This window comes from Anopheles bellator, chromosome 2, assembly GCF_943735745.2.
Source record: "Anopheles bellator chromosome 2, idAnoBellAS_SP24_06.2, whole genome shotgun sequence".
Taxonomy (NCBI): Eukaryota; Metazoa; Arthropoda; class Insecta; order Diptera; family Culicidae; genus Anopheles; species Anopheles bellator.
In genome coordinates this window covers 3,726,223-3,753,548 of record NC_071286.1, presented here as the reverse complement: position 1 = coordinate 3,753,548, position 27,326 = coordinate 3,726,223, and the positions used below count along the sequence as shown (strand labels likewise).

General features: G+C 48.0%; 1 protein-coding gene across 1 annotated transcript; it reads right to left on the bottom strand.

The window, feature by feature from the left end:
* Positions 1 to 371: 371 nt before the first annotated feature.
* On the bottom strand, positions 372 to 27,012 carry LOC131211981 (atrial natriuretic peptide receptor 3). Its single transcript, XM_058205682.1, has 4 exons — positions 26,487 to 27,012; positions 25,691 to 25,874; positions 24,647 to 24,849; positions 372 to 388 (listed from the first exon to the last, which is right to left on the bottom strand). Exons 1-4 carry the CDS (start codon positions 27,010 to 27,012, stop codon positions 372 to 374), a joined length of 930 nt encoding a protein of 309 aa, XP_058061665.1.
* Positions 27,013 to 27,326: the final 314 nt, after the last annotated feature.

Below are 27,326 nucleotides of genomic sequence, written 5' to 3'. Positions count from 1 at the left end.
GCGAAAATGGGTGCCAAAACTTAAGACATAATCTCTTTCGCCTGTCTGACCGTGGCCACCGTTCCGCCTGCGGAGTGCTTTCTATTTTCTATTTCGGGTCCCTCTCTTCGGGTTACCCACCAATTAAGGGGTACGGGAGGCATCAAAAAACCCGTCAATCGGCAGCCCGTCCGGAGGAAAAAAGGCTAAAGGTGCCCTCCGGGTAATGTGTCGGAGCTCGGAGACGAGTCCACAGCCCAAGTGTCCGCGCCCGGTGGCATCTTGAAGGTGAAAATTATTTGGTAACACTTTGATCGATGGGACACGGACCTTCTCGGGCGCGCAGAAGGTTAAGTCACGGGGCCGCGAAGGTAGCGTAAAACAGACAACATTTAGCCATTCACCGGGGCTGCGTTTGATAGAGACGCAAAGGATCGGAATGAAATTAGACCATCGATTGTTTAATCAAGTTTTAATAAAGAAAGATCATCGATTCAACAACCAGAAGTAGCAGCGTCGACAACATTTCAATCAGCCCGTTTTTCCGCGTAATTTCTTTCGTCAAGAAAATCGATCGCCTTCGCGCTAAGCTTATGGTGGCCACGTGGTCGCTTCACAGTTTCCGCCCACATCTTTTTTTTGCTTGATTTTTTTGAGAAATATCGGTCATAAATCAGCCGCCACGTCGTCAAGGGGGTTAATGTGGCGAACTTAGGCTTCATCCCGGTCACCCGGTCAGAAGGACAGCGCGCCCCTCTTAAGTAATGGCTTTTATCCATCATTTTAACAGCAAATCGTCGATGGTCCTCTGCTTCTCTCCATTCGGTCTGTTTTTTTCTTGGGGTGGTGAACAATGATTAAAGGTCTCGGTAGCCCCCGTTCGCAAATTGTTGATCAATTTATCATCGAACCCTTTTCGTCTACGGATGGGGACGCCTGGCCGGTGAGGTGCTGGTCAGCGTAAAAAGGTAGATCAATAAGTAGCTAATCACCGGAATTTGTACGAAAGTTTACTGTAATTGTATAAGACTTATTAAAAAACCCCAAAACGTTTAGCGCTTGGCAACAACAAAAAATGTCCTGCCAACAACATATTTAGGCGAATGCTGTGTTTCTTGATCTTGATGTTTGTCAAAAAATAGGGTCATCTCCCAAGTGCCATAAATGTTTCGTAAATGACGTCCCCGGTCCCCTGGGTTAATCGTTCGCTAGTGTTGTCATTTATTGACCCACTCGTTACGCTTCTGAGGACTCGTAACGGATCCTTCCCCGAAACAGATGCTACCTGCGTGGCGACTGTCATCGATGGGACGTCTTTCCCACGCGCGCCGCTTCGTTATCGTGAATTTATTTCAATACTTCTGCCGGACAGTTTAAATTAACGACACCGTAAAACGGGTTGCCGGCCAGAACTTGCGATGATTTATCTTGCTCTCAACGCATCCTTTTGTACGGTTGATTTAAAAACTGCCCCAGTTCAGGGGGTCTGTCTGGTGGTTGATGTAACACGAACCGGCTTGCGCATAATGCGAAACCGAACCGTTGCGGGTTTTTTCTTTCCTACGAAGGCTGCCCACAAACTTGGGCTGCATTTTGATGAACCCGTTCATCTTTTGGATTGCGACAGGGTGGCCCGACCCAACTTCCTTTACGAAGATGATCTCTGAAGAGGTGCGATCACCGAAAAAATTGGCGGCCTCGTGAAAGGTTAAAACTCGCAAAATCCCGGCGTATAAAATCCAGTTACCCGGCGGAGTGTCAGGTTTTGGTCTATTGTTTTCGTTTCCCACCGACCGAAAATTAGTATCCCTCAACTTGTTTATGGCACAATAAATGGTTTTAGTGCGGTGGTGCGTGATGCGTGACGCAAGGTTGGCAAATTGGCGAACCGATGATGATGCCGATGGTTGATGACCATCATCATCGGTTGGTGCGGTCTTAGCCACGAACAGGAACATCCTGTTGTGCAATCTGCTCATCGAAGACGTGTGGCTTTGTTTTTTTTGGCTACGACTTTGCCAAAAATTAGCGTAGTATTTATAGAAAGGGAAAGTATTTTGTAGCACGGTTTGTGGCAGCAATCTGCCGCGTGGAGAGTTAATGTGGGAACCGGCGAATCCCCGATCGCCAAAGCTGAAGAAGACTCTCAGGAGTCTATCACAGGCTCTGAGTCACACTCACTGTCGTAACAAACGTTTGATAATTAATTAACCGATCGTTGTGCGAGGCGATCGAGGAAACGGTGCAGACACAGGACGACCCTCGTCATTATGGTGTTCTCGTGGCCACCAGATGCGTCTGTCGCGGAGAGACACGCAAATCAGCATATTCATGATCAAGCTCATTATCTTCTGCCGGTGTCCCGGTAGATACTATGCACCAGAGATCCGTCGGGCTCCGGTGGTGGTCGTTTCGCGGATAACTTAAACCACCTCTCTCTCTCTCTCTCTCTCTCTGTCTGGAGCAGATGCCAAAAAGCGGTGCCATTAAAAAAAGGAAGGCTTAATTCGTCGTTTTGTCGCGACTAGCAGCCGGATGTTTCGCTGCGCTGGAGGACCTGAACCCACGGAAGACATGCGCGGCGCATTCGCGAGGCTATTTATAAAGAAAGCCATAAAACCGGGTTGACCAGAGCGGGCTTTGCCTAGCGTAGCCATGACCGGTTGGCATTTGACGGGCTGCGCGTGACCCGGTACTGCGCATGCATTGGATTAATTTGGCTGGCTTAGGATTATTTGGCCGACAGGAAGATAGCATCATTTGAGAGTGAAAATTGGGCGCCCATATTTTTTGTTTCGCTGGCGGCTCTTTTTTGGGTATTTTTAAAAGCATTTGAATATATGGGCACGGATGCGTAGAAGAACACGAAAATAGCAAAAGCATAACGCGCATCGGAGGTCGCCGCCGCATTTAAGAAATTTGATCAGCATCTCGGTTTTTTGCCACCAGAGGCAAAACAGTTTTAGTTAGCCACCTGTCGGCCCCAAAAGATGTATAAAAATAGTATGCAAATGGTGGAACTGTTTCAAATGTTGGTCACATTTGCGTTTAAATGTTTCGTTCCCAGCCCCGGGCCGAGGCTCTGCAAATGAGAAAATTAAGGTAATGATGTAGAGCCTTTTGTTACTCCTTTTCTTTGTGTTTGACATTTTTTGTCGTTAAGTCCATGATTTATGAGAGGTGCTGATTAAGAGGTTATCAAAATTTGCGCCATCGTCACCGGAATTGTGAATTGCCTTTTATCTTTTTCGCACACATTTTATATATCCTTTTTTAGACCCCCTTAATGCTACAAATATAGCATGGTGATCCATCAAGTGTTTGGATTGTAAACTAGTGATTACTTTACTTTTAAAACGTCAAACTTCATTCTGAATATTGTGAACATTTAGCAAAAACTTTACACAATTGGGAAATATTATAAAAACATTATTTCCAAATTACGTGAGTCTTCAACTCAAACCGTACGAAATTTGGACGTCGTGCAAGAGATGCCAATGCACTCACAACTAGAGACTGTTTGGTGCGGATTTCACTGGCCGCATCATCGGCCCATCGGCCCATCGGCTGGTATACGCTACCGAGAAATGTTGGCTTGGGATACATTTGCGACCCCGAGAAGGACCACTTTTTTGGATTTTTGATCACATTTCTTTGCTTCCGAAAAAACCTTGATTGATTTTTGCTTCCTTTTGCAAACCTCTATTTTTGTTAGCTGTTATCATTATTTAATTGTTTTGTTTAATGTACTGTTTTGTTGCGAGTGATCGTCGGTCTAATTTTCAACAGTAAAAAGCAAAGGACGCTATTGACTGACTGCTTCTTATTGCTTCTAATCTGAATAAACTCGTCACGGGGGGCAGCAGAAAAAGAGGCAAACAACGAGCGACGGCTGCAGCGGATGATGCACGGTTTCGATTACTAATCGTTTAATCGATTGCCGGATGCAACCACTGCCACTCTCTCGACACTGTCGACCGTAGCAAAACTCGATGAAGTCGTTTCGCCCACTAACCGACAGTTCCAGTGCCGTCAGTCTGTCAGTCCGTTCGAGTACCTGACAGGGAGCCACCAGAACCACTAATTATCTTGCTGACGACGCGGCCTGAGCTTTGCCGAGTGGTCGTTTTAATTTGCATCAAACGTCGGCCATCGGGTGCGTCTCGAGTGCTGCCGCCCCAAGTGCATTTTGTCTCCCCGATTCGCCCTCCCCCTCGAATTGCCAGTCAGTCAATTGTCGCTGACCACACGCAAGGCAGGCCACCCCACCAAAAGGGCCGGGCTGCGGCGGGATGTGTAAATTTAATAATCATCACCTACTCCTTGAGCGACCACACGCAAAGCGCGGCCGATTCTCACTCGGCCGTGGTGGTTGGGTGGCTTCTTGGCCCCCTTTGGGTGATTAAAAGCGCCCCGACAGTGGCGTGTCACGGTGACAGCAATGTACCATTTTCAGTGCACGCGGCCGGCCGGCTGGCAATCTCTTCCCGTGACGATCAATTTGTCAAGTGGAACCAGAGGCGCAAACGACGAGCCCCGATGACGGGTCGCTGTCGGCGGTTCGTCGTCCGTTTCCGTGGCGAAGCTGACGAGTTGACAAGAGGTGCGTGAGCCGATTATTATCCTTAAGCCCGTAATTTATCGGCAGTGTTTTACGGGGAACGGGAAACCGAATACAATCCGGCGGCACTTTGCAGAAATCTCCATATTTTACCCATTTGATGGGGAGAGAGCCGTGTGCTACCTTCTTTGGGAGCGGCGCTATGGAGTGGGCCAATAAAAAAAGGCCGCGTCAGTGACGATGATGGCCACGGAATTCTGAACACTTTTTCGGACTCTCATTTGCGTAGCGGAACAATAAAAAAACAAAGCGTCCAACGGGCCCGGGGAAGTTGATGACAGGGTTTTTGCGATAAATTAAGCGGTGGCCACGTGGCGCAAGCCGTTAGTGCCGCGTGTCGCGCTCCGCGCACATGCATGTTTAGACAGCTGAGTTTGTCGGCCGCTTCAAGTCCAACAAGTGGGCGCGCGTCCGTGTTCCTACCGTGTGTACCGTGAACGATTTCGCAAATCCTTCGCAGCTACGCCACGCCAACATCAATTCCACGGACTCATTAGTATCAGCAACTAGCGCAAACCGGCGAAAGGACTGCGTCGTCGTCAACGGGCGGACGGTTGGGAATGTAATGAAAATAGTTTCCGCAACTCGACATGTTTGCGGTTCATTCGAATTCGCGTTCGCTAGGACATCGCGAGCCCTAGGCTTTGTACCAGATGATGTTACAAAGCTGGGACACCTTATTTGCATCACAATTAATTCGTAGATTCGTGTCCGATTCATGTACGGAACCCATTCGCGGATCATTTTGCAGCGGTTTGCTCCTGTTTCGTCTATTCCGCCAGGGGTCAGTAACGTTTCTAGAACGTAAAACATAATCATCAACAAAAGTGGGATTAAAGCCGAATCAACATTTCTACCCTTCGCTGGGAGCCAGCGTCGAATGTCGTAAATGGGTAGGCATCGCACTCGCAAATAGAATCATCAATCAGCTCTTCATTGTCCCCGGAACCAACAGCGGGCCAATAGGTCCTATCAACGGAGATGCAGGTTTAACATCCAGGCGGCATAAAAAGGCGCAGCAACCTCGGTAGCAGACCTCGTTATGCATTCCATTAGGACGTGGCATTGATGTGGCACGCGAAAAATCCCTGATCACAGCGCCGCTTTTCTCCAACAGCAAAAAACAACACGTGCCCACGTGCTGTGTGTGGCGTGGAATAATTATGGACTCTTTTGTTTCCCTCCGAAGCCGAATAAAATGGAGGAGATGAAAACCAAGAACGAATGTCATTTTGGACCAAACGTTACCAAACGATGTTACGTGGGACGCCAACAGCACACGTAGTGGTGTTGTTGGCGTCAATCTTTTCCTCAACAATCCCATAAAAACTGGGGCAACAAATATGCTTATTAAAAAGTTTTCGGGCACCTTTCGGGTACGTTTTGATCTCCGAAGAAAGACGAAACCGTTGTGGCCACTAATTGGGTGTCTACTTCGCCGAAGGCACGCCAATTTGTTCGCGGCGCCAACATTCAACACACATTCGATTGGTCGCGTCGAAAATTAATTAGATTCTGAACTCGAACATGTTCGAAGTACAAAGTTTTACACCTGGATCCTGGCGCTTCGATCAAGGGCACAACCGTCTCGAGCGATGCGAGTCGTCGTCTCCGTCAAAGGTAAATTATTCACCAAGCCGAGCGAATGCGGTCCTGCGGCCCCAGAAAGCCCAGGATCTTCAAACGTTCCGCAAAGGCGAAATAGGCGAAACTCGGGTGGAGCCCGAAAATTGGAGAAACGTCATTTTCCATTGCTAATTACGCGTTGCCATGGCACAGTGGGCACCCGCCGCATCAAAGGGGACACACTTTGCTCGGAGAATTTCCGTAGCTTACTTTGGGTTCATGGACGGTGCTTCGATGAAAATTCTTCAGCGAAAAGGAACCGCAACCGGAGAAGAAATGGCGGATTAGAAGGCGCGCCTACCGAAAAGTGTAATTAAGGTGTTTTGGTAATTGATTTCCGTCGCGCAAGGCGAAACGTCCGCCGGGGACCGCCTTCAATCGGTTTTCGTGTATTCCTAATATTTATTTATCTACACCCTCTAAATACAAAATAGCATCGAGTCGGTGTTTGAACTTAAAATGTTACCATGGCAACGTCCAAGGCCACCGAAGATGGTGGCAAACGGCAGACGGGCAATTTAGTTAAATTAACGGTCAAATGTTAAAAAAAATCCCAACAAAAAAGTCAAGACTTTCTTTTCCCTCAAACATTGTAGCCAACGTTCCGATAGCTAAGCTACGAAATCGTAAGTAAGTAATTGTAACGTGTCAACATGGATTAGACGATCGTCATGATCGTGATGAAGTGCCGTAATCGTGCCTCATGCATCACAACACGCGTGGAAAGCGAAAATGCAATGCCCACGATGCAGCAACAGCATCGCGGAGATTCGGATCTTAATCGACGTTAATATATAACCGCCACCAGGCGCGATAATTGATCGAGAGAATAATTAATACCTTCGCCGCCCGCGTGATTCAGACGGACTGGACTGCACGGACCGACGATAAAAAGCGCTTGCTCTCAATTGATCAGAATTAATCGCTGCATTCCGACACGGCGCCCATGTGCAACAATGTATGGGAACAACGGAACAGCACGGGGAAAAAAACGGCAATTCACCTCATAATTCGCTCATCATTCCATTAGATTCTGTTTACGCTACAAAAGTGTAGAAAAGTTTACTCAATAAATCAACCCCGCGCCGATCACAATCGGCACTACCGCACTACCGGATCGGATCCGGACACTGTTGGTTGGTGCATCCCACAGCACGCGATTAGATTGCAGTGCATTATGGCAACACATGGCGGATGAAGGGGCCACGGGCACCGTGATTAGCCTGCTATGGTAGTAGCAACACCATACAAAAATCCTCATCGTCAATCTTGGGGAGCTTTCAACAATAATCGATGCCATTGCCATTCCTCCACACGTCCCGGTGCGGCGAGAGATTGATGAGAAAACGCGCACCGGATTGAATTTGCATCGTGGTGCAACTGCAAATAAATGAAGTAGAATTCCTACGGACACCAGCCCTAGGCCCTAAGGGGCTTAGGTGGTGGGGCTTAGAACGCTCGCGCGACGCCAGGCAACCTCAATTAATTAGCTACGAATTTCGAGCGTGGCTACGATTTGAACGGAACGGAACACATATTCGGTTCGAGTTCGGCGTGTTTGCCAATATGTTTGTGGCCCATTTATTAGGGAGACTCAAACTGGATGCGCATGGCACGCACCAGCGAGCTCGTTATTTGTGCGCAATCGTTTTCGGAGAATTGCCGAAACGCGCCAAATATTTCCGCCGGTCCCAGAGTTGCCCGGCTCGATTCGATTACGATTCGCACGAGTAGATTTATAATTTACTGTCGATGTGTTTGAGCATTCTGCCAACAAATAGTAATCAACCTGGGACAAACGCGGAACGATTGGGTGGCCGAAGCATAAATCAATCGGGGTCCGCCACCGATTGGTCGCTAATTAGAAATGACATCGTTCTAACACACGCCCGCCGATCGAAGCGCGGCTCATTTATTCTTCACAGGTCATGGGTGATAATTATGGTCACAGTTAATGGTGAATCAAACCAACCATGGATAGATTTCAAAGCGGAATAATTTTTGGGAAAACTGTCACTCCTAAGTGCAGCGTTATAATTACACTTGACTTCAAGGCCACGGCCAGTGCACACGATGCAGCCCGTGCATTAGCTAATCCGTTCGATAGAGTCTGCAAGATCAAGATCATCGTCTCGCAAACGCGAACGAGCAGCGGCACGCTAATTTACACGCTACTAATTTTAACATCTTCGTCCCCTTCGTTCGACGAGATTTTGCTGCTCTTTTTCCGTTCACGTTCGCTGGATGATGCTGCTTCGAGAGATCGCGTTCCGATCACATAATTTTACCGGGGGTCGGGTCGGGTCCCGGGTTGTTTATTTATATTCCGCGGTCAATTTTCCGCACGAAGAGGAAAATGTCCAATTTGGCTGCACGCTTCATTGCACCGTGTCCCGATCCGATCTCGTCTATGTGTGTGCATGATCAAATTACTAGCTCGCTTGCTGCAGCCAAGTGCAGCCGATGCAAAATTTCCCACGGGAAAAGCGGAACCTTAGTGTATTGATTAAATTTGTTTGCTAAAAGCAGCATTTGTAACCTATTTATTTTATATGTAATTAGAGTCGAGTCGGGAAACGGGCTGGCGTGTGCGAATTAATGCTTCAATCTCTTTCGTCGCCTTTGATTAATTACGCCAAACGCAAACAATAATCAATCGTCTGTGCCTGTGGGCAAACCTGAAGCAATTAACCATATTGGACAGCAACAAATGGTTGTTTTGCGCGAGGATTCCTCATATACTTACAGGTTCACCACAATAATTTGTCCCTCCAGAAATGTATCAGCAAAAATCATAACTCACCCGAGCATGTAATGCTTACGACACTCTTTTATGACGCAAAAAGAACCGGAACAGAGAGCGCGCCGGAGCATAGCAAAAAGAGGCACCGATGCGATTCATTATTCCAGCTGTATCGGATAAGGCTGTTCCGTGCAAAGCGGATACCACTCCGGACCGGAGTGACAATCCCTCGCGGGGCCACTTTATCTTGCGCGCCGCAGCATAATAATACCCGCGATGCTTAGGGTGCCAGAATCAGAACCCCAGCTATTTTGGGCAGCCACTGGCCACCGGGGAGATTAGGACGCTTGTTTTGCATAAATTTAGAGAACCATGCTAAAAATGGTTTAATCTAATTTTAGTCATTTTTACTACCGTTGTGGGTTGAGTAAAATTGTTTGTTAAAATTGCTTTTAAAAACGGAACAAGTTTATGGATCCAATCGCCGAGGAAAGCGACGCAAGCTGCAACTAATATAAACTGCAAAACTCGAATGCCGCGGCGGGGCCCAACAGCCGGACCGTAATTGATTTCTGTGCGCCCCAGCCCCCGGCATCGCCATCGTCATAAAATCCGTGAGCGAAAGGCCCCGGTTATTTTTGCTGCTGTCCAGAGGGATGGGTTGATGTAGACCGTGTATCGGATTACGTATCGCTATCACCGGTCAGTTCCGGGGACTGCCTATATCGGAGACTGGAGCTGCGAGCCGTTGCAACATTGCACCACGCGGCAGGGCCATGGCCAATGGGCGATGTTTGTTTGCTTGATTTGCTCCCAACAGTTGAACCAACCGATCGCGTCGACGATGACCACAGAACCTCTTCGTCCTAAGCTCGGCCGCGGGCGCTAAAATGAAGATGTTCGTGGAGAGGAATAAAAAACGGATGGCGCCTCGTTTTTCGCCGACGCCGAGTCGGTGAGATGATGAAATTGGTTTTCGCTTCTGCACTTCAAAAATGACTCATCGTTCAGGTCGTCGTCGTCGCGAGATTTCGGACAGTAAAAAGTTGCCACCAGCGCAAGGTCGAATGCCTCGGGGGCCGGCAGGTTAAAATTTAATATTCGACATTCCGACAAGGTTATCAGGGTAAGAGGTCGGCGAGCGAATGGCAGTGAATTTGCATCGAACATGTTCTACGACACAGCGCGCCGGACGTCGAACGACATGGACGCCCCGTAGGGTGGGTCCCATCGCTCGAAAAAATGTTGTTAAAATAGTAAGTGATTGAGTTGTTGAACAAGCACAGGGAGGGATCAAAAGGGAACACATGATGTTACAAACATAATGACTGACTTGTACGCGAAAGAATGGAAGCAGCCCACTTTCGCTCATTTAATGGCCATGGTTCTTCGACACTTGAATTACATATAAAAAATAGACAGATGATTGCAAAAATTAGCTGAACCGAATAGGATCGGGAACTGTGTGTTACTGTGGGAAAAATGGAAACAAATGATCCCAAACAAAGAAATAGGTAAATATTTAGACCCGCAGCCCCATAATAAGCAGAGCATTATGCAAAGCGCTGTTTATGTGCCGAGTCAGGCGTGCCTTTAGTTGCCAACAGTAGCAACTCATGCCAACAAAAGCCAAACGGTGATCGTACTGCGAACCTGATCTAATATGATGTATTCAAAGTGGCCAGCTAGCTCAAATTAGCATAACTGTTCGATTCATGCTTATTTCGGGGTATTTGACACCCAATGAAGTTTGATCAGTAATCCGGTTCCGATTGGTGATCTGAAACATGCTTCGGTTTGAGGCAGATCAACAAGATCGGGTATTTTATTGGCCGTCTTTTGTTACAATGGGGCCAAACATTCGATTCGATTATCCACGGGACAGACCGGTTTAAGGAGAGATTCTTCCAAATTATGATTCTTCATAATTTACAGTTTTATGAATGGAAGCGAACCCATCATGTACTTCGCATCATGCTCGGGGATGCGCCACGAGACGATTATGTTAATTTTGTGCGGCAGATTACAACATCAATCCCATTCATCCTTGCCGCCTTCGGGGTGCTGTTGCCACGGCACGCTAGTTGTGTGCTAAAATTATCGTTTCCTTCCGGCACTGTCACCGGCATTGCTGGGATGAAATTCACTTATCCTTGAATGACTTTTCACACCCCAGCAGCTGCTCGCCACGCTAATGGATGCAGTCTGTACATGGCAGGCAGATCGACCTTGCTCTGCTACATTGTTGGAGGTGTTGGCTCCTGTCGGCAAAGATCAGATGCCGGGATCTTCTTGCCGGCAATCGGAAAGAAAAAACGCTCGCTCGGCTGGATGCCGGATATTTACATAAGCGCTCGGCGTCGGCAAGGGGCCAGGGGGTCTCCATCGTTCGGGTCGGGGTTTGTTGTGTGTTTCTTGTTCCGTCGAAACAAATTGCCGTGTTTGCTACACCTCGGGTGCGAGAGTTTTGCGGAACCACGGTGCATCGCGTTTGGAGTGACGTTCGAGTGTCAAAACTACCGTGTCAAGGAGCGTACATTGTAAGCACCGGGGGCAGCAGCATAGCACCATCGCAACAGGAATCAGTTGGAACGGCGGCGGTTCAACCATAAGAGATTACTTTTCAATTTTGTGTTCCAATTGAACGGCGTTGAGCGGGAATCTGACCCGTGATAAGGGCGCGCTTTGCCAACAGCGCGCTCTACCACTGGAGTTAGAGAACCGATGCAGAAGTCGAATTGATTTAACCCAGTTCAGGAAAATTTCTGAATATCGAATAATGGTGGTTTGTGGCCGTGCTTCCGAGGCAAAAAGCGACTGAGGGCCATTGAGATGCTTTGAATTATTGATCACTTCCTCCCAAAGTGTATTGTAGATTTGCGGTGAATAGCATTTCATGCGCTAGTTGCCAGCGAGTGGATTTGTTTCCGCTCTGGCAGCACTTAATCGCTGTGCATATTTCATTTTCGCGGCCCAGAGGTCCTTCTCGTAGTGGACCCGGGTTTGGGTTTTGAAGCACGACTTCAAATTCTAAGGTCCTCCAATCTACGGTGGGAAGCAAAAGAAGTTAAGCTACTGAACATTTGAATAATTTGTGAAAATATGAGCATATCTCCTTTTGAAATCGCTTTTATAGCTTTCAAGAGTCAAATTGTGACGATTAAGAGACGCGTGGACTGGTAGTTGAAGTTGGAAGCTTGAAGTTTTCAGTTTTTCACACCAATATCAGTCGTTTTGGTCGGTAATAAGACTCGGCAACTAGAGTTTTTGTTTTGTTATTTATGAGTAAAAACCTAGAAATATTGTAAATCAACTGATGAAGAACGTCGAATGGTCATTGATATGAGTGTTAGTGGCCGGACAACCAACAGTATTGAAAACATATTCGACCAAATACATTACATAATCAAGGGCTATGAAAACGAAGCTCGTATTCATCATATTGAAGCTCTTTAGCGCAAGAAATCAACACAAATCTAATAAATCTAAAAGCAAAAGGTAAGGAACTCCCTTCCGTGCATGTCATTCGATCTAGTCTATAGAATGTAAACCAATCTGGCCTTGTTTTCAAATATATTCCATAGGTGAAGTCTACAAGTTCCTGGCCTTTCGTGGTCATGATGACTAGAAAACTGGGCAAAACGTGACGAAAGAAAAAGTCATTCAAGAAGAAACAAGTCTTATTGGTGAAGATTTCACGGTCTGACAGGATAAAGCAGCAATCCACCAGCCAGAAGTAGGTCCCCAGTGGATGGTATTAACGTTCTAGGCTATTAACATCGTTGTTCAGACCATTCAACCATTGAGAACATGTGGCCATTCATGAAGCTTGCGATATATGAAAAGACAGTTTAGTCTTTCTTAGTCTTAGTCTTAGTCTTACTTAGTCTTAGACAGTCTTATTTTTATAGGATATACAAGGTGCGTTTCACGGAAAACAGGACTTTTTAAAAATGAAGTTAAAAACAAATGTTAATAAATAATTTGGGCTAATTCTTTTTTATTTATTCAAAATAATCTCCCTCGGATGCAATACACTTTTTTGCGCGGTCTAAAAGCATTTCAAATGAGTGTTTTATGTCCTTCAGAGGGATCGCTTTGAGGATGTCGGTACACGCATTTTGGATGGCATTTACGTCCGTATATCGCTGGCCTTTCATGGGCAAATGCATTTTTCCGAAGAGGTAGAAGTCGCAAGGTGCCAAATCCGGCGAATACGGGGAGTGATTGATATTTAAAATGTGATTTTTAGTCAAAAATTCGTCAAAAAGAGTCAAAAGTATTCGGAGCAATTTTTGGTCGTCAGTCAACTTGTGCGGAACAAACCTTGCACACACCTTCCGGAAGCCCAGTTTTTCCGTCAAAATGCGATAAATTGATGGTTTGGAGATGCCCAATTCCATTTCCATAAATGAGAGTAAGTGAAAGTGAAGATTTTTGCTGATATTTGACAAAGTCACGCACAATTTCGATGGATTCTGGCGTGATCACGGTAAATTCCGGGCCTGGATGATCGTCGTCATTTAGGTTTTTGAATCGGTTCAACCAGGCATGCACTCTGCTACGGGATAAACAATCAGCACCATACACTTGGTTCATCAATTGAACGTTTCGGTAAAAGTTTTATCAAGTTTAAAGCAACACTTAATATTGGCTCTTTGTTCGATGCTCAATTTTGTACCGATGACACAAACATACTGTCACTTAAAACGCAATAACTCGACTTCCAATGGATGAAATGTCATCAAATGTTTACTGGAAGTTGGGAAAGGATGTGCTTACCAACACACATTCTCACCAAGAGATAGCGCTGCCCGAAATGTCCCGATTGAAAAAGTCCTGTTTTCCGTGAAACGCACCTTGTACCTTAGTTAATCAAAACAATTTGTCTCAAAATAATGGCTGATGACCGTAGAAAGGACCTCATAAAAAAACTCGATGTTTGGCAATAATGTCTGGACGAAATGGTAAATGAAATCTAACTGTTTCTAAATATATTTGGTTAAAATTTTTCTTTTGTATCAATGATCCCCCCAAATGCAGCAAAACTATCATTTAGACATCTTTATTTATTTATCCTTTATTTATTTAGTAAATTATTTATCCTCGTATTTCGTAAAATCTGTGTTGTGTTCTTGAACTAAACTTCTCTTTGCTTTCCACTGTACGTTCTTTTAGGTCACCAGTGGCGCTGCCGGAACGTTGTAATCCGGAGCGACTCAGCGAAAACTCATCAACATCTTCGCTTTGCTCATCCGGTTCCGACCGGACGATGATGCTCCGGGAGACAACATTTCGATACCAAGCGCGGCCGTCACGAAACATTAGTGTCCGTATGTGTGTGTGCAAATCCGTTAAGCCTTTTATCAAACAGTTACCTCCACCGCATTCATGCCGCAGCCCGTAGCCGGAGGACAAGGTGTTCGGTTAAATAAAAGTTGATTGCTCGACGCACTACTACTCTCCGTCGGTCCACGTCACACATGGTGAAGTTTCTGTGAAAATCCTTCCCCTGGTTCGCAAGAAGCACTCTAATAGGAGGACTCGCTTCTGGCCCACCCGGGCGGGGGACTAACTAGCCTCTTCGCAGTGCAGCGCCGCAGAACAGGATATTGAACGGTTTGTTTGTTCCGGGATTTTGCACGGAGAGGAGAAAAATCCTGACCGAGCGAGTCGTCGTCGGTCGCTCGTTTGAGATGTGATTTTCTGCTTCTCTACCAAGCTGGCACAAGTGCATTGGACATTTTCATCTTTGCGGTGCACGTGCAGCGACACGCAACCACGGCAACGCGGCGCTAATTCCATCGCCACGTGTAGAGGAGCGCACAGATGAAGGCCGGTTCTCCGACCTCGGGATTTGCTGAGCAGGGATTTGCATTCGAGATGTTCGGATGCAGCTCCCGGTCCGTTTCCAGAAGACGAACCAATCAGAGCTTCGCGAACTCCGAAGTATATGATGAAAAGTTTTCCACCGTAACCCAGGGTCCTAAATACCTCTGGGGGCCAGGTGTGTGTGGCTCTCTAACGGGCACGACGAACGGGATAAATGGTATCGAACTAATGCGACGAGTTATCGCCATTCTGTGGCGGGGTTTTGGTCGTTCTTATCCCGTTGTTTGCCGATGCAACGGAAAAGGATTCTCGAGTGGCTCCCCGGACTGTTGTGGATTCGCTTTCGTGTATCGTCGTGCGGTGCTGACTCCTTGTGTGGGGAGCAATGCAACCCAAAGTTTCGGAGCACTTTGGTGCAGAACCAGTAATTGAGCTACCTGATACACTTGGTAATGCGCTCAACGCGTGTCAAACTTGGCGCAGCACACGCATCCTCGTCTTTAGTTCATCTTTTTTCCTTGTATTAACCCTATCGGTACTTTATCGCGCACCTTGTCGAGTTGAGATGCTCGACAGCATTAAACAAACCGGGGCACCGTCTGCACCGTCGTCAGGGACGCGCAATTAAGGACGTGCTATCAGTTCGGAACACCCTTTTCGACGATGCCCTCGAGGCGCCAACCTCTCGAGAATGATAAGCCCCGGTGGCGTGTGTGCGTCATTTTTCCAATGCACCAATGCGGTTTGCGTAAGACCCGTAAGTGATCTTAACACGGCTTAACCATACACGGCACAGGGGCCATCCTGGCGTGCACTAATTTGAATTGTAGAGCACCGGCCAGTGCTGTGCTGTTTCTCACGCCACGCTGGATCGGAATAATCGGCATGTTAATCAGCCCTGGTCAGCTGTTGCCGGTCTACGGTCCGATAGTTCTGACCCCGGACGATTGAATCCGCGACCATCCGAAATTATCAACCGACTGTACGAATGTTATGCTCGAGCGAGTGAACATTGCGCAGAGCGCAAGGAAGTCCCACTCTATTGGGGAATGGAGTCAGAGACGCAGTGTCTTCCGCCATTCAGTACGCCGATATTAATCGAGGGTCAATCGGCGTTTCGGAGCCAGTGGAACCAATTTGGAGTGCGAGGGAAATAAAAATTGGTCCCCCGCGGGATGACAGCTGCTCCGCGTTTCTAGCATAGAACCGCAGCACTCTCGACTCTCGACGTGACTGCATGTTTTGAGACGTGGCCCGGTGGTGCCGGACCCGGGCTTTGAACACTACTCGCTCGCGCTAGGGGACAGTAGTTTGCAAGCCATTAGCCGCACACCCACGTGGCACCACGCAAACTGCCTATAATTGCTCTGCTTGCTCTGCGCGTATGCAAATCAACACCCGTCCCCGGTGAGCGTGGCAAGAGATCCGGTGCGCCGACTGCTGAGAAAACTATGACACGACGACGACGACGACGACGAAGGAGTGTGAGTCATCAATCTGTGTCATGTTACCGCCGCCGGCAGCTCACAGGTTCCAGTCTCGCAGCCACTTGATGCATCTGCAGCAATGTTTTCCATTGGCCAGGTCCCACGAGCCACAAGAGGAAAAGGGCAACGAATCGAGGGAATTAACTTCGAATTCGATTACCGCACAGCACCGTGAAATGTAATCACTGCAAGCGATAACGACATCGTGCCGAGGCCAATAGACACGCCAGCGGCAAAGGGGGCGCAGAACGAAGCAGGACATTTATCTGGTTTGCCAACGATCTAAACCCTTTCAGCCGGGGCGAAGAAAAGGGGCGAAGAATCTCGACCATAAATCTTCAAACTAGTGCCCGCGTAAATAGATCGTTGACCGGGACGCCGGGGCGTCTTGGAGGCTCCGGAAAAAATGGGCCATAAATTTTGCAAACAGGGAGTTGCAATCACTGATAAAACGCTTATCGATCGAGGCAAGCTTCAGCCGATCCCTCGGGCGATAGTTGGTAACTTTTACACCGGGGCTAGCTAGTTTCGCGTTTGGTTCCGTTTACTTTGGCGATAACTGCCCATTAGCCGGAATGTGTTTATCGATCAGCACTCGACATTCCGTCGCGCCCTTTTTGCCGTATCGAAAGCGTTCGCGTGAATGTGACCTCAGGCTCAGCTTTAGTTTCGGTTGATACCGATCAGTAGCTAACGGTTTGGATTTTTATTGTGGAAAAAGTGCCCCGACGGGTGCCCCGTTTTCCCCTGCACAGGTTTGTTCCATTTCCACACTCACATACATGTCCGCCACTGGCACGATAATTACACTCAATTTTTTCCGAAATTAGCCTACGGGGGCTGTTTTGTTTCCCAGAAACGGCGAGAAATTACAGCGCACGCAGAGTCACGTGCAATAATTTTGGGGCGACTAAACAATGAGGTGAACGGGAAGGTTCCGAAAGTAAATCAAACAAAACACAGTTTGTTTGCGCGCGTAATTGAAATATGCTTGCGCTAATGTTTTTTATGCTGTGGCCACCACAATCAAACGCACGGGGCAGACAAAAAACCAAACAAACAATACGCCGTTCGGCTGGAAATGGAGCAAACCAAAAAAAAAACGGCCTGAAATTTCCGAACGATCGCAAACGATGCCCGATATGATCGATTCTCACCAGCTCACTAGCTGAGTTTTTTGCGCTCACTCTCACAACTCAACACCATTCGGAGTCGCCCCCAACCGCGATCTGTGATCCTCCGACGCAACTCGAGTCCGAGAGTTTGATAACATTTTCGGCGACCATCGCTCGCCTTTTTTACGACCCCACTCGGAGCCTGCTCGGTTTGGAGCTATGATTTCACTTTCGTGAATACATTATCCAAGGAGGCAGCAGCCAAGGCATTATCGCAGCAGCAGCCGACATCGACTCTACCGATCGAAATCCTGTTCGATCGGACGATGCGCGATCAATGCCCGGATTCTGCGCCCTCGGCGCACACGTATTTTAAGTAATATATTTGGTTTGTTGTTTTACGTTTGCGACACGTACACTCACAGAACCAACTCACAATCTCACTGGCCAGCGACGTTCCGGCACGTGCCGGTGCACCGTGGTGCTGTTTGCAAACACCGTGACCGCGATGGAGAATTCTTCAAATTCCACTATCGTCTCGTGACGACGAAGGTGTGCCACGGGGGTTATCACCACGACTGTCACTATTAATAGCGTGATTCGCTTCCGTTCCGTTTCTCAACGTCAACATACAACGCGTGCACTTTGTGAGGCCAAGTCAACCACAAAGAGTTAAAAGTTAAACCGTTTCCGACGACCGTTCGAACGAAACTGAGCTCGGGAAAACGCAACTACGATTTCGTCTCGGCGAATGCGTTTCTCACTCCGCTCTCACGGTGAGCGGCTCTCTCACAGTCCGACGGCTCTGTTTACGACGGCCGCCGAGATACAGAAACTCCTGTTGGCCTTTTCGCTCGTTTGCGGCCCGTCCGCCGGCTCTGTGGCCGGTTTGTTGTGTTCAGCTGTACTTCCGAACGCTTTCGAAAGCTCTTCGGGAGAGAAGCAATCGTTTATGCATATGTTTTATGCTTTCAAGGTCAGCCACGACGATCGGGGGATTCGATCGCCAACCACGATCTTATCGGCTCCATCGGGCCGCGGGCTCAGCAAGGTCCGATCCGATAAAACCTGATGGTGGAGAGCCACTAAATGGCACGTGCTTTCCGCGAGATGCACCACCCATCGAGAACGGCGAGAAGGTCGCCGCGAGGTCGCGCAGATTATAACAACAACAGGTTCGGTGGATTTTTTTTTCGGCTGCTGCCCCGTGGCTTCGAGAAGCGCCCTCGGTAACGGTTATTAAGTTGTTTGAACAGCAAGCTCCGGTGGTCGGAGACATAATTTTAATCCTTTTCGAAGCGGAGAGTGGCAACTAGTGGCAACGATGCACTGGATGAAGTAACTTAAGTAGCTTAAGCACTGCCGAAAACCAAAAACTTAATACCGAAAGCATCAGCATGTTGGTGTCCTGCCCGGTGGTGTCCCGTTGGTTTCGATTTTAGTTCGAAAGTTTGTTCGTTTCGCCAAAGTTAACTTCAAAATTGGATGCTACAAAACGAGTCCACATCAAAGTGCGTCCAAGGGAGAGATCCAATGGTGCTGGGAGTTTGACAGAAAAAAAAACCGAAGCTTAAATAGTACCACCGACAAAGTTGTTCACAGTCTGCTCCTGAAACGATTCATTCAGCCCGGACACAGACAAGGTGGCAACCGGGGCTAGGGGTAGAAATAGTTTCTCCAACAAACTTTAGCTCCAGTCCATCTCCGGTCAGCAAGCCGAGAGGATTCCGATATCGTTTCGATGCTGTTGCGTTACGCTGAGGGGACTCGGCTGCAAATGTGCAGCGATGAGGCGCAGTCATGTGGCAGAATCTAATTGACCAATTTTACTGCTCAGCTGCATCCGGCACTTGGCTTGGCAAACTTTGAGGGGCCCTTTCAATCAATCGGTTCGCACGAAAGTTTACTCGCTGTCGGGAGCTCTGTTCGCCAATGAGGTGAGAATGTTGAGATCACTTTTGTCCGTTCGGTAATCTCCGTGTCAGCGACTAAACTTTTGGAAACCAATCTCTTTCCAAACAGACCCCTTTGGGGTCCCTTTTTTCGAGGTTCTTCAGTACACCCTGTCCAACAACGAGCTCCAGGCCCCTTTCTCCGTGTTTTGCTCCGTGTTTTTAAAAAGTTTTGTCCACCTTTCAAAAGTAAACACACAGCGCCCTTCACGGGAGCTGTTTTTGGGGCAGAATTTCGGTCACAGAAACAGCAGCGTCAGAGGTCCGATTAGGGGTATCCAAATTAAAAAATTCAGCCAACCGAACGAAACGGGTGAAAACTTTGTCACAAGCTGACCGGAATGCGTCAGCTTGTCGACCGACCGCGACCACTTTAGTCAACAACGCCTGTTGCTGCTGTTCTGCTAGGAAACCTTCTCACCGAACTCACTCAGGATGATGTTAAGAAATTTGATAAATGTCAATTGATTAATCTGAAGCTCCGGCGACTTACCGGCCAGGAATTGCGGAATCTCCGTGAACTCTCTCTGAAGGTCCACAAACGTCACCGAAAATGGTTGTGGATGATTGATAGAAATGGGAAGGAGGGTACGTTGGCCGGCTGATCCCGTAAAGACTTACCTAAAATGGGAAGAAAAACGGAAACGGAAACTGTCAGTAAATTTTTATTGAACAAAAATGATTTCTATCGCTTTGCTGAGTGCAACAAGATGGCAGCTTATTTTCGATGTATTGTTTGCCACTTCCACTTATCACATTTTATGAATTTTCATTTGTAAAATATCAAAAGTAAGAAACTCGTTACTTGTTATTCAACCGAACAGAAAAAGGTGCGCAATTTTATTCCCATTGCGTTGCTTTTTTGTTACTTTTTCAACATTCAGTTGTCCCTTTTGCGAATTATTCTCCATTTCAGTATCCTTTTTTGTATTGAAAGTTTTGGTCCCGCCAGCCCGCTATCAATTTTCATTTAACCAATTCTCGGGTCGGGATCGTTTCTGTCCGTCAGACAAAAAAAAATATGAACCTCACCAAGATGACAAAGTAAGACGATCGTAAAAGCCAAAAAATTTCGTGAATGGACCCGGCCAGGTCGTATAGGCCGTTAGTAATAAAATGGTCGCGTGGCCGGTGGCGTATCGGAAGCGCGATGTCCTCGCGTAGGTCGTAAAGCGTATTTTATCGTTTCACTTTCCCCCCGGTGCGAACTGCGGACACAGAGGCCCGTTTTATGGGTTTTTCATTTGCACTTTTGCTTTCTTATTAACCCCCGTGGTCGACGGCAGTGCACCGGGATGCATGATTTCATTTACGCCTGCCCCTTACACGATCGTAAACCGTCCATCCGGCGTGATAATCACAATCGTGAGGCATACGATAGTGTGTGTCTGTTGGTTCATTACATTTCGCACGGGGTCGCTGATTGGGCGGCCCCTTCGGCGTGGTGGTGTTGCGCATAATGATAAGGAAGAGGTCTGTGATGGGGTGACATGGACATGGTTTTCATGTAATGTTTCGTTCCGTCGGAGGGAGAGAGGGCGAACATAGAACCCAGATGACAGCGGGCACACGAACGCGAACTGGGCCAAAAATAAACTGCAGACAAGCGGGGTCGAAATGTTGCTTTCTGCTAACATCCCCGGGACAGAGGGACACGAATAATGCAAATTCCACCGGCGTCCGTCAACAAGTCCCAGGCCCAACAGCGGCACGAACAGTTGACGAATGAAACAATCAGCCACTCGAAACAGCGAGTGGAACAGCGTGAAATGGACAAGTTTTCCCCGCCGGGAAACCTAACGAGGACACCATCACTGTTTCATTCCCAAGCGGACATCATCACGTCCAAGGGCTGAAACCCTTGCGAAAGGGTTCTTGGGTACAGTCAGCAAGCTAGTTTGACGCAAGTGACACAAGAAGAAGTCATAAGAGTGTCACAAGAAGCTTTCTAGTGTCGCTATCCGCGCAACAAACGGGTTTCGCTGCTACGGGTGCTATCTTTTGAGCGGCAAAAAGGCGCTTCTACCAATCCAATCTTGCGTCTCGAAACCATTATGCCGCGGGCCGATAAGGGGAAAAGTTAAGAATAGTTTCCAGCATCCGTGACCTGAATGGTCTTCTGTTTTTGCGATCATTTAGAAGCGATCGTGAGCGTTCTAATTTTAATCTGTTTAAGTTTTCAGGCATGAACAGGCGATCGTTTGGGTTCGTTTTCCCCAAAACCAACCTTGGAGTGGCGCCGTTATGAGTGGCCACTAGTGTACGTGACGCTAGATCGATTAAAATCTTCAATCACACCGATACCGAGAATGGTAAATATGTTGTTGAAGCATTCCCAGCCATTAACCTTCAGCGCCGTTGGGGCGCACTTTGCATGCCTAATTCCAGACGTTTGACGGTGACACAATTTTAAGCTATTATTTTTAGCCACCGTGTGGAAGTGTCGTCCTTGCGATTCGTCTTTTCGGACCCCTTCCAACTGTCCCCGCCTGTCTGTCCGACAGTCTGTCGTGGGGCTGTCATTGCCTGTGATTTGGAGGTGGCTTAGTTCGCGACAAAAAAGGCGCATCGCCGCTACTAGCAGTGGTCTGACTCACCTTCAACAGGAGTCGGTGGTTTGGGAGTCTAAAATTAGACAACTAGGTTCAAGCTCAGCGCCACACCTGCGCCGCTCTAAACAAGCCACGGCTAGCCTCGAGTGCTGCTGTGGCTAGTTGCGTAGTCCACACGCATGCCGCGGTTTGGACGTGCCGCGGGACGTTAATGTATTCGGCGGTGACGCCTTCCGTGGTAACGTGCAATCGGAAAACAAATCAAAAAACCGTCGCCACCACCGCCACTGTCACCGGCCACCGGTTATAACGGACGCAAGATGAATCACACGAAGGTAATTAAATGAAACCAATGGGGCCGGCGTGTGTGGCCACCGTCCACCCCTAATGTAATCGGTAATCGCGTGCTAGCAGCGCGACATTGATAGCCTTAAGGCACACGGGACGCGCGACAATCACTTATGTCCATCGAAAGCCCGAAGGTAGATACATTTAAAATCCATTAAAACGGCCTCGACGGCAGAAGCAGCGGAACAATTGGTCGTTTTTTGGCCACGTAGCGCCCCAAGGTTAGGCGCACAGTGGACCTCCAGGCAAATTGACGTTTTAGCGATGTGATTCGAAATATTAATGGCGCCAGCATTACCGTAACATAAACTGGACACCGTTACACAAAACAACAGTTCCCAAAAGTTTCCCAAAGCATGACTCAACAGACTAGCCGCACCACTAGTGTTCTAATTTTAGACTCCTAGACCTGGAGACTCACTGAAGTTGATTAGTGGCGGCTATACGCCTTTTTTGTTGCCGAACTAAGACGAACCCACAAAAAAGGCACTGCGGTGCTATTTTGCGGTGTGCGAAAAGCACCTAATTTATGCCTCAAAAACCAGCTCTTATCTCGCGGACAGAGTCGCGAGAGAGTAAGAGAGGCTCCAAAAGACGAATCGCAAGGACGACCTTTTGGATGTCCACACGCGGGCTAAAAATAATAGCTTAAAATAGTGTCCCCGTAGTAGTCGGACCGGCTGAAGGTGAACGGAAACAAACTGAAACGAAGCCGGTCGAAACAAAAAAAATCTGGAACCGCATCGCGCGTGCCGAAACTGGTAAGCTAATTGATCTTTCCCATAATAAACGCGGGTCGGCTGTCCTACCGTGGTCCGTAGAGAGAGAAGCGGAATTAAGCCGTGGATACAATTTATCATCGCATTTGGGGAAGCCGCTGCAGGCCGCTGTGCCCAACGGTTGGGGTGTTTCGGGGCCTATTTTCATTCTTTGGCAAAACTTTGGCGAAAATTAGAAATCAATTTTTATGGGGTCCCCGATTCGGCGGAACCGTACTTTTCGACGGAACTTAACAAATTCCGATAACGCCGCGATACAACACAGTTCAAGTACGCTCTGCGTAGCTAAGAGTAGCCTCACGGGAATTTGAATCCTTCCCAAATTTTAAACACCCCTCTTCACGGCTCTTCGGCAGTGTTTAGTTGAGAGGGCTGGAATGATAAATCCGGAGACATAATTAACACCGAGTTAAACAGCAACCAGCACCAACTATGTATACCCTCGACCCGCTTGCACTTCAGTTTATTGTTGCGCCATCATCCTTATGCTCAGAGTGGCGTTTAATTATTTTACTGCTAAGCCTCTATAATGATCCCAATAATGTGCCCATCAGTGAGTATATGGCAAAGCTATGGCGGATTTCATGGAATAACGTAGCCCAAAGCTCTTGGTTCGCTTCCAAAGTATGATGAAGTTGAAAGAGAGAATTTGTTTTAAATAATCATCGATCAAAACAGCTCATCCTGGTACAGTGCCAATGGATGATTTAAAATAAAAATGAAAATTTGATGGAAATGATTTCAAAACAATAGTGGTTCCGGGCCCCAAAAAATCTTAGCAGCTACAATATTTGAATATTTAGCAAAAATTCGTGTCACCAACCGAAACGTCCTTGCACGGGCATTGGCAGAGACCAAGTAAAACCCGCAACCCACACAAACCGATCACATCGCCAGACCGATCAGATGTCTTCACCGGGACACGATCGGTTCGCGATGCGATTGCACCACGATCGGGCCCGTCTGAAACCATGTGGTCAAACCCAAACGTGCTGACGACCATGTGCAACAACACGGCCGCTTGCGCCACACCTCGGCCCGGTTCGCTCCCGGTAGCCGGGGCACGAAAATGACTGATGGAGCGGATGGACTTAAGTATTCCGCGGCCCGCGTTGGTCACTTTGACATTTTGACGTGCGCGATGCATCGCAATGCATCGTAGCCGGGCAGAGGATCGGAAATGGACGAGGAGAAGGTCGGCTTATCGCCAATACATTTGTCAGAAAATTAACTACGTGCGGATGGCGGTTTAATAGTCGCAAATGCATCGCTCACACGCAAACACACGCAGGCGATGGGCGCTCGCGCGAGCAAAGTGCATCGTCATTTGCATGTGGCTTTTTTGCTATTTGCCCAGCGCGACCTCCCACAGCAAGTTTCCGTCGCCGCCGGGGAGGTCTTCCTTTGTCTGGGCCCGCCGCGTCTCTTTCGTCCTCCTGGGAGGGTGGTGGGCTAAAAATAGACATACGCCGCGCGCGAGCATTATTATGACTGTGTGTAACGCTGGCAGTTACTGCATTCCTGTTGCGACCTATCAACCGAGAGCGCTAATCCGAGCATGACCATCTCTCTTCGATTTAACTAGCCACTGGGCGGCTGGCGCTACACTTACTTGCATAGTTAACGCCGACCTTTTCCTTCAGGCTCTCGGTGAGGTTGGTGCGGGCCGAGTCGGTCGCGAACGGTGAGTAAGTGATATTTTCGTGGCGGAAAAACTCCGCCATCGTGTTCATCAGCAGGTGGCCCGTCTGTGGGCCGGCCACGTTGTAGTAGCTCTGCCGGTCGTAGAAGTACACGACCCGCTTCCACTTGAAGCTGGAAAGAGAGAATATACAAAGAGCCCATCAAATACGGTGAGGAACAAACCATTCAAATGGCATCAACCCTGTGGGGTGGCTAGGGGCCCTACAACTTTCGCTTTTCGCTCACATGCCACGACGCTTGGCACCGCAGGGAAGTTATTCTGATTAGATCGTTCGATGGCAAACGATTCTTGATTTATTTCTTTTCGTTTGGAATTTACTTTCCGAGGCCTGTCTTCGGACCGGTTCGATACAATAAGGCGTTGAGGCGGAGCAGATGATAAGAAAACTCATTTAAACTTAGCTGAACAGCATCGGGAAAAGATACGCTTCGAAAATAACTAAATATTGTCAATAAAAAAGAATACGAGAAGAGAAAGGAAAGCAAAAAGTATGAGAGAGTAAGCTGCAAGTCTAAATTTGAAAGAAATTTTATCCTTTTACGTTACTCTTGTTGAACTATTTAAAATGTATTACTAAGCGAATTATTATTGTGTTTAAGGATTGTAAAGCTTGAAACTTTGATAAAATAGTGCAAGATATTTAAAATCAGCCAACAATAAAGAAATGAGGAAATTACACCAAATCACTAGAAAGTGTTGTACAATATGCATGTTCTTCGTTGTGGCAGCGGTTAAGCAAATATTTAACTAGAAAACTCGTCACCCAAAAATATGCCAATTCATGCAGATCGATAACTTGGGATCCGTAAAGGATATCTACAAATTGACACGAACCACAATCTTCCATTAAGGCGCGGACCGTCGCGAAGATGCGAAGGCCATCGTTTTGTAGCCATCGGCCGTTCAGTGCTGAAAAGTGCTTGTCACGCGTCGGGATCACCCTATACTCACTGGCGGATGAGATCGATCATAAAGTACGCCATCCGTTTGAAGCTGACCAGCCCGGTGCGGATGAGCATGTGGAACTCGTGCTCGCAGCTCGTTTTCGGTTCCTCGAAATCGAAGGTGTACCCGGCACCGGTCAGCACCGGGATGCCATCGTTGTAGATGTAGCGCGCGATTCGCGCTACGGGTGCTGAAAAAGGAGACACGACAAACGTTAGTACTGAAGACTTTCATTCATAATTCTCACCGCAAGTTGTTCCCATAGTAACGATTCGTAACGCCCCTGTGAGTAACCGTGGTTCATGTCGGGGATGAAAAGCTTCGAAAGCTCCAGGTTAGTCAGGTTCTGAACCCGCCAAGCGATGGAGACGCATGGTACCCGATTCGAGAAGGTCCGCGTGTTATTTATTGTCCACGGATTGACGGAAATGGCTTCAAACGCGAGCATTTATGGCCGCGGCTTTATTGCTGTGGTACAATTTGTGTTCGTACACAATCGGAGCTAAACGATCGTCCGGTGCCCTTCTTTTTATGCTGATCGCTTGGGAGAGAGTTTTTATGGGTTTATTTGTGGTTTGGATTGAATCTTGTTATGCGAACGACGCCATTAATTTGAACGAATCACAAAATGTGACCCGTGAAGGCAAACGACAAGTTGGGATCATGTTTTCCATTCTGTGCAATATGTTTACATCGAAAACGCGAAATATTTTGGATAAAAAATCAATGAAACTTAGCAGATAAACGTTGTTTACAAAAAAAAGAAAATCTGAACATATTTTCCAGCTACGTGAGTCCTTACCGAGGGCAAAATCACAGGTCGGACCGAGGATAACGTGGCCGCACACCTCGCTCCCCGTGCCGTCCATCGCCATCACCGTGGCCCGGGCCTGTTCGCACCGATCGTCGAACGGAATCCAGCGGATGGACACGTTCCGAGGAATGATGGCCCGCTGGCGGATGTCCGCTTCGACCTTCTCCAACACCGGCTGCACCCGGGGCAGCGAAACTTCGAAGCTGGTGTTGGCCGGCATGATCAGGACCACTCGCAGTTCGCAGTTCCAACCGCCGCCCGCCAACGAAGGCGACGTCGATCGGACACAAATCGCTTCGCACGCTTTTCGCTCCAACCGCCGGCAGCCGGCTTCGACGGTCGGCGGCGCGATGGTTCCGAAGCCGGCGAACAGGACCAACACCAGCAACGCTCGGAACCAACTTTCGTCCTTTTTCCAGCTCAACCATTTTCGGAGCAGCTGTGTTGAAGGCGGCGGCTTCGTGGAACAGTCTGTCCTGGCGGGCATGATTTTGCGGCTCACCGGTGCCGCCATTCGCCCTCCACTTCGTGTTGCCTCTCCGCTTAATGCGATTTCGTGGTTTTGGGCAATCACATTGAACGATATGTTGCCGTCGTCGTGGACGTGGTTGGCTGCAGGCTAAAGGTCGACGTGTAACCGATCCCGTAACACTTTGCCCGAACGATCACAACGAAATACCGGAACACGACGTTTGACGCACATTCGGCCTTTCACACCGGAGCCGGGCTGGCATCATTTTACGATTATTTGCGTAAACCATTTTACATTTTCACTCGCACAAACACAGTCTTTCGTTTTCGCTTTGGCACTTTGGAATCGAATCCGAG

Bases quoted from the DNA above. Each gene is read 5' to 3' on its own strand.
- LOC131211981 (XM_058205682.1), bottom strand. From the start codon at position 27,012: ATGGCGGCACCGGTGAGCCGCAAAATCATGCCCGCCAGGACAGACTGT. The intron at 25,875-26,486 runs GTAAGGACTCAC...CTCCTTTTTCAG, and splicing joins GACCTGTGATTTTGCCCTCG to CACCCGTAGCGCGAATCGCG. The intron at 24,850-25,690 runs GTGAGTATAGGG...CTCTCTTTCCAG, and splicing joins ATGATCGATCTCATCCGCCA to CTTCAAGTGGAAGCGGGTCG.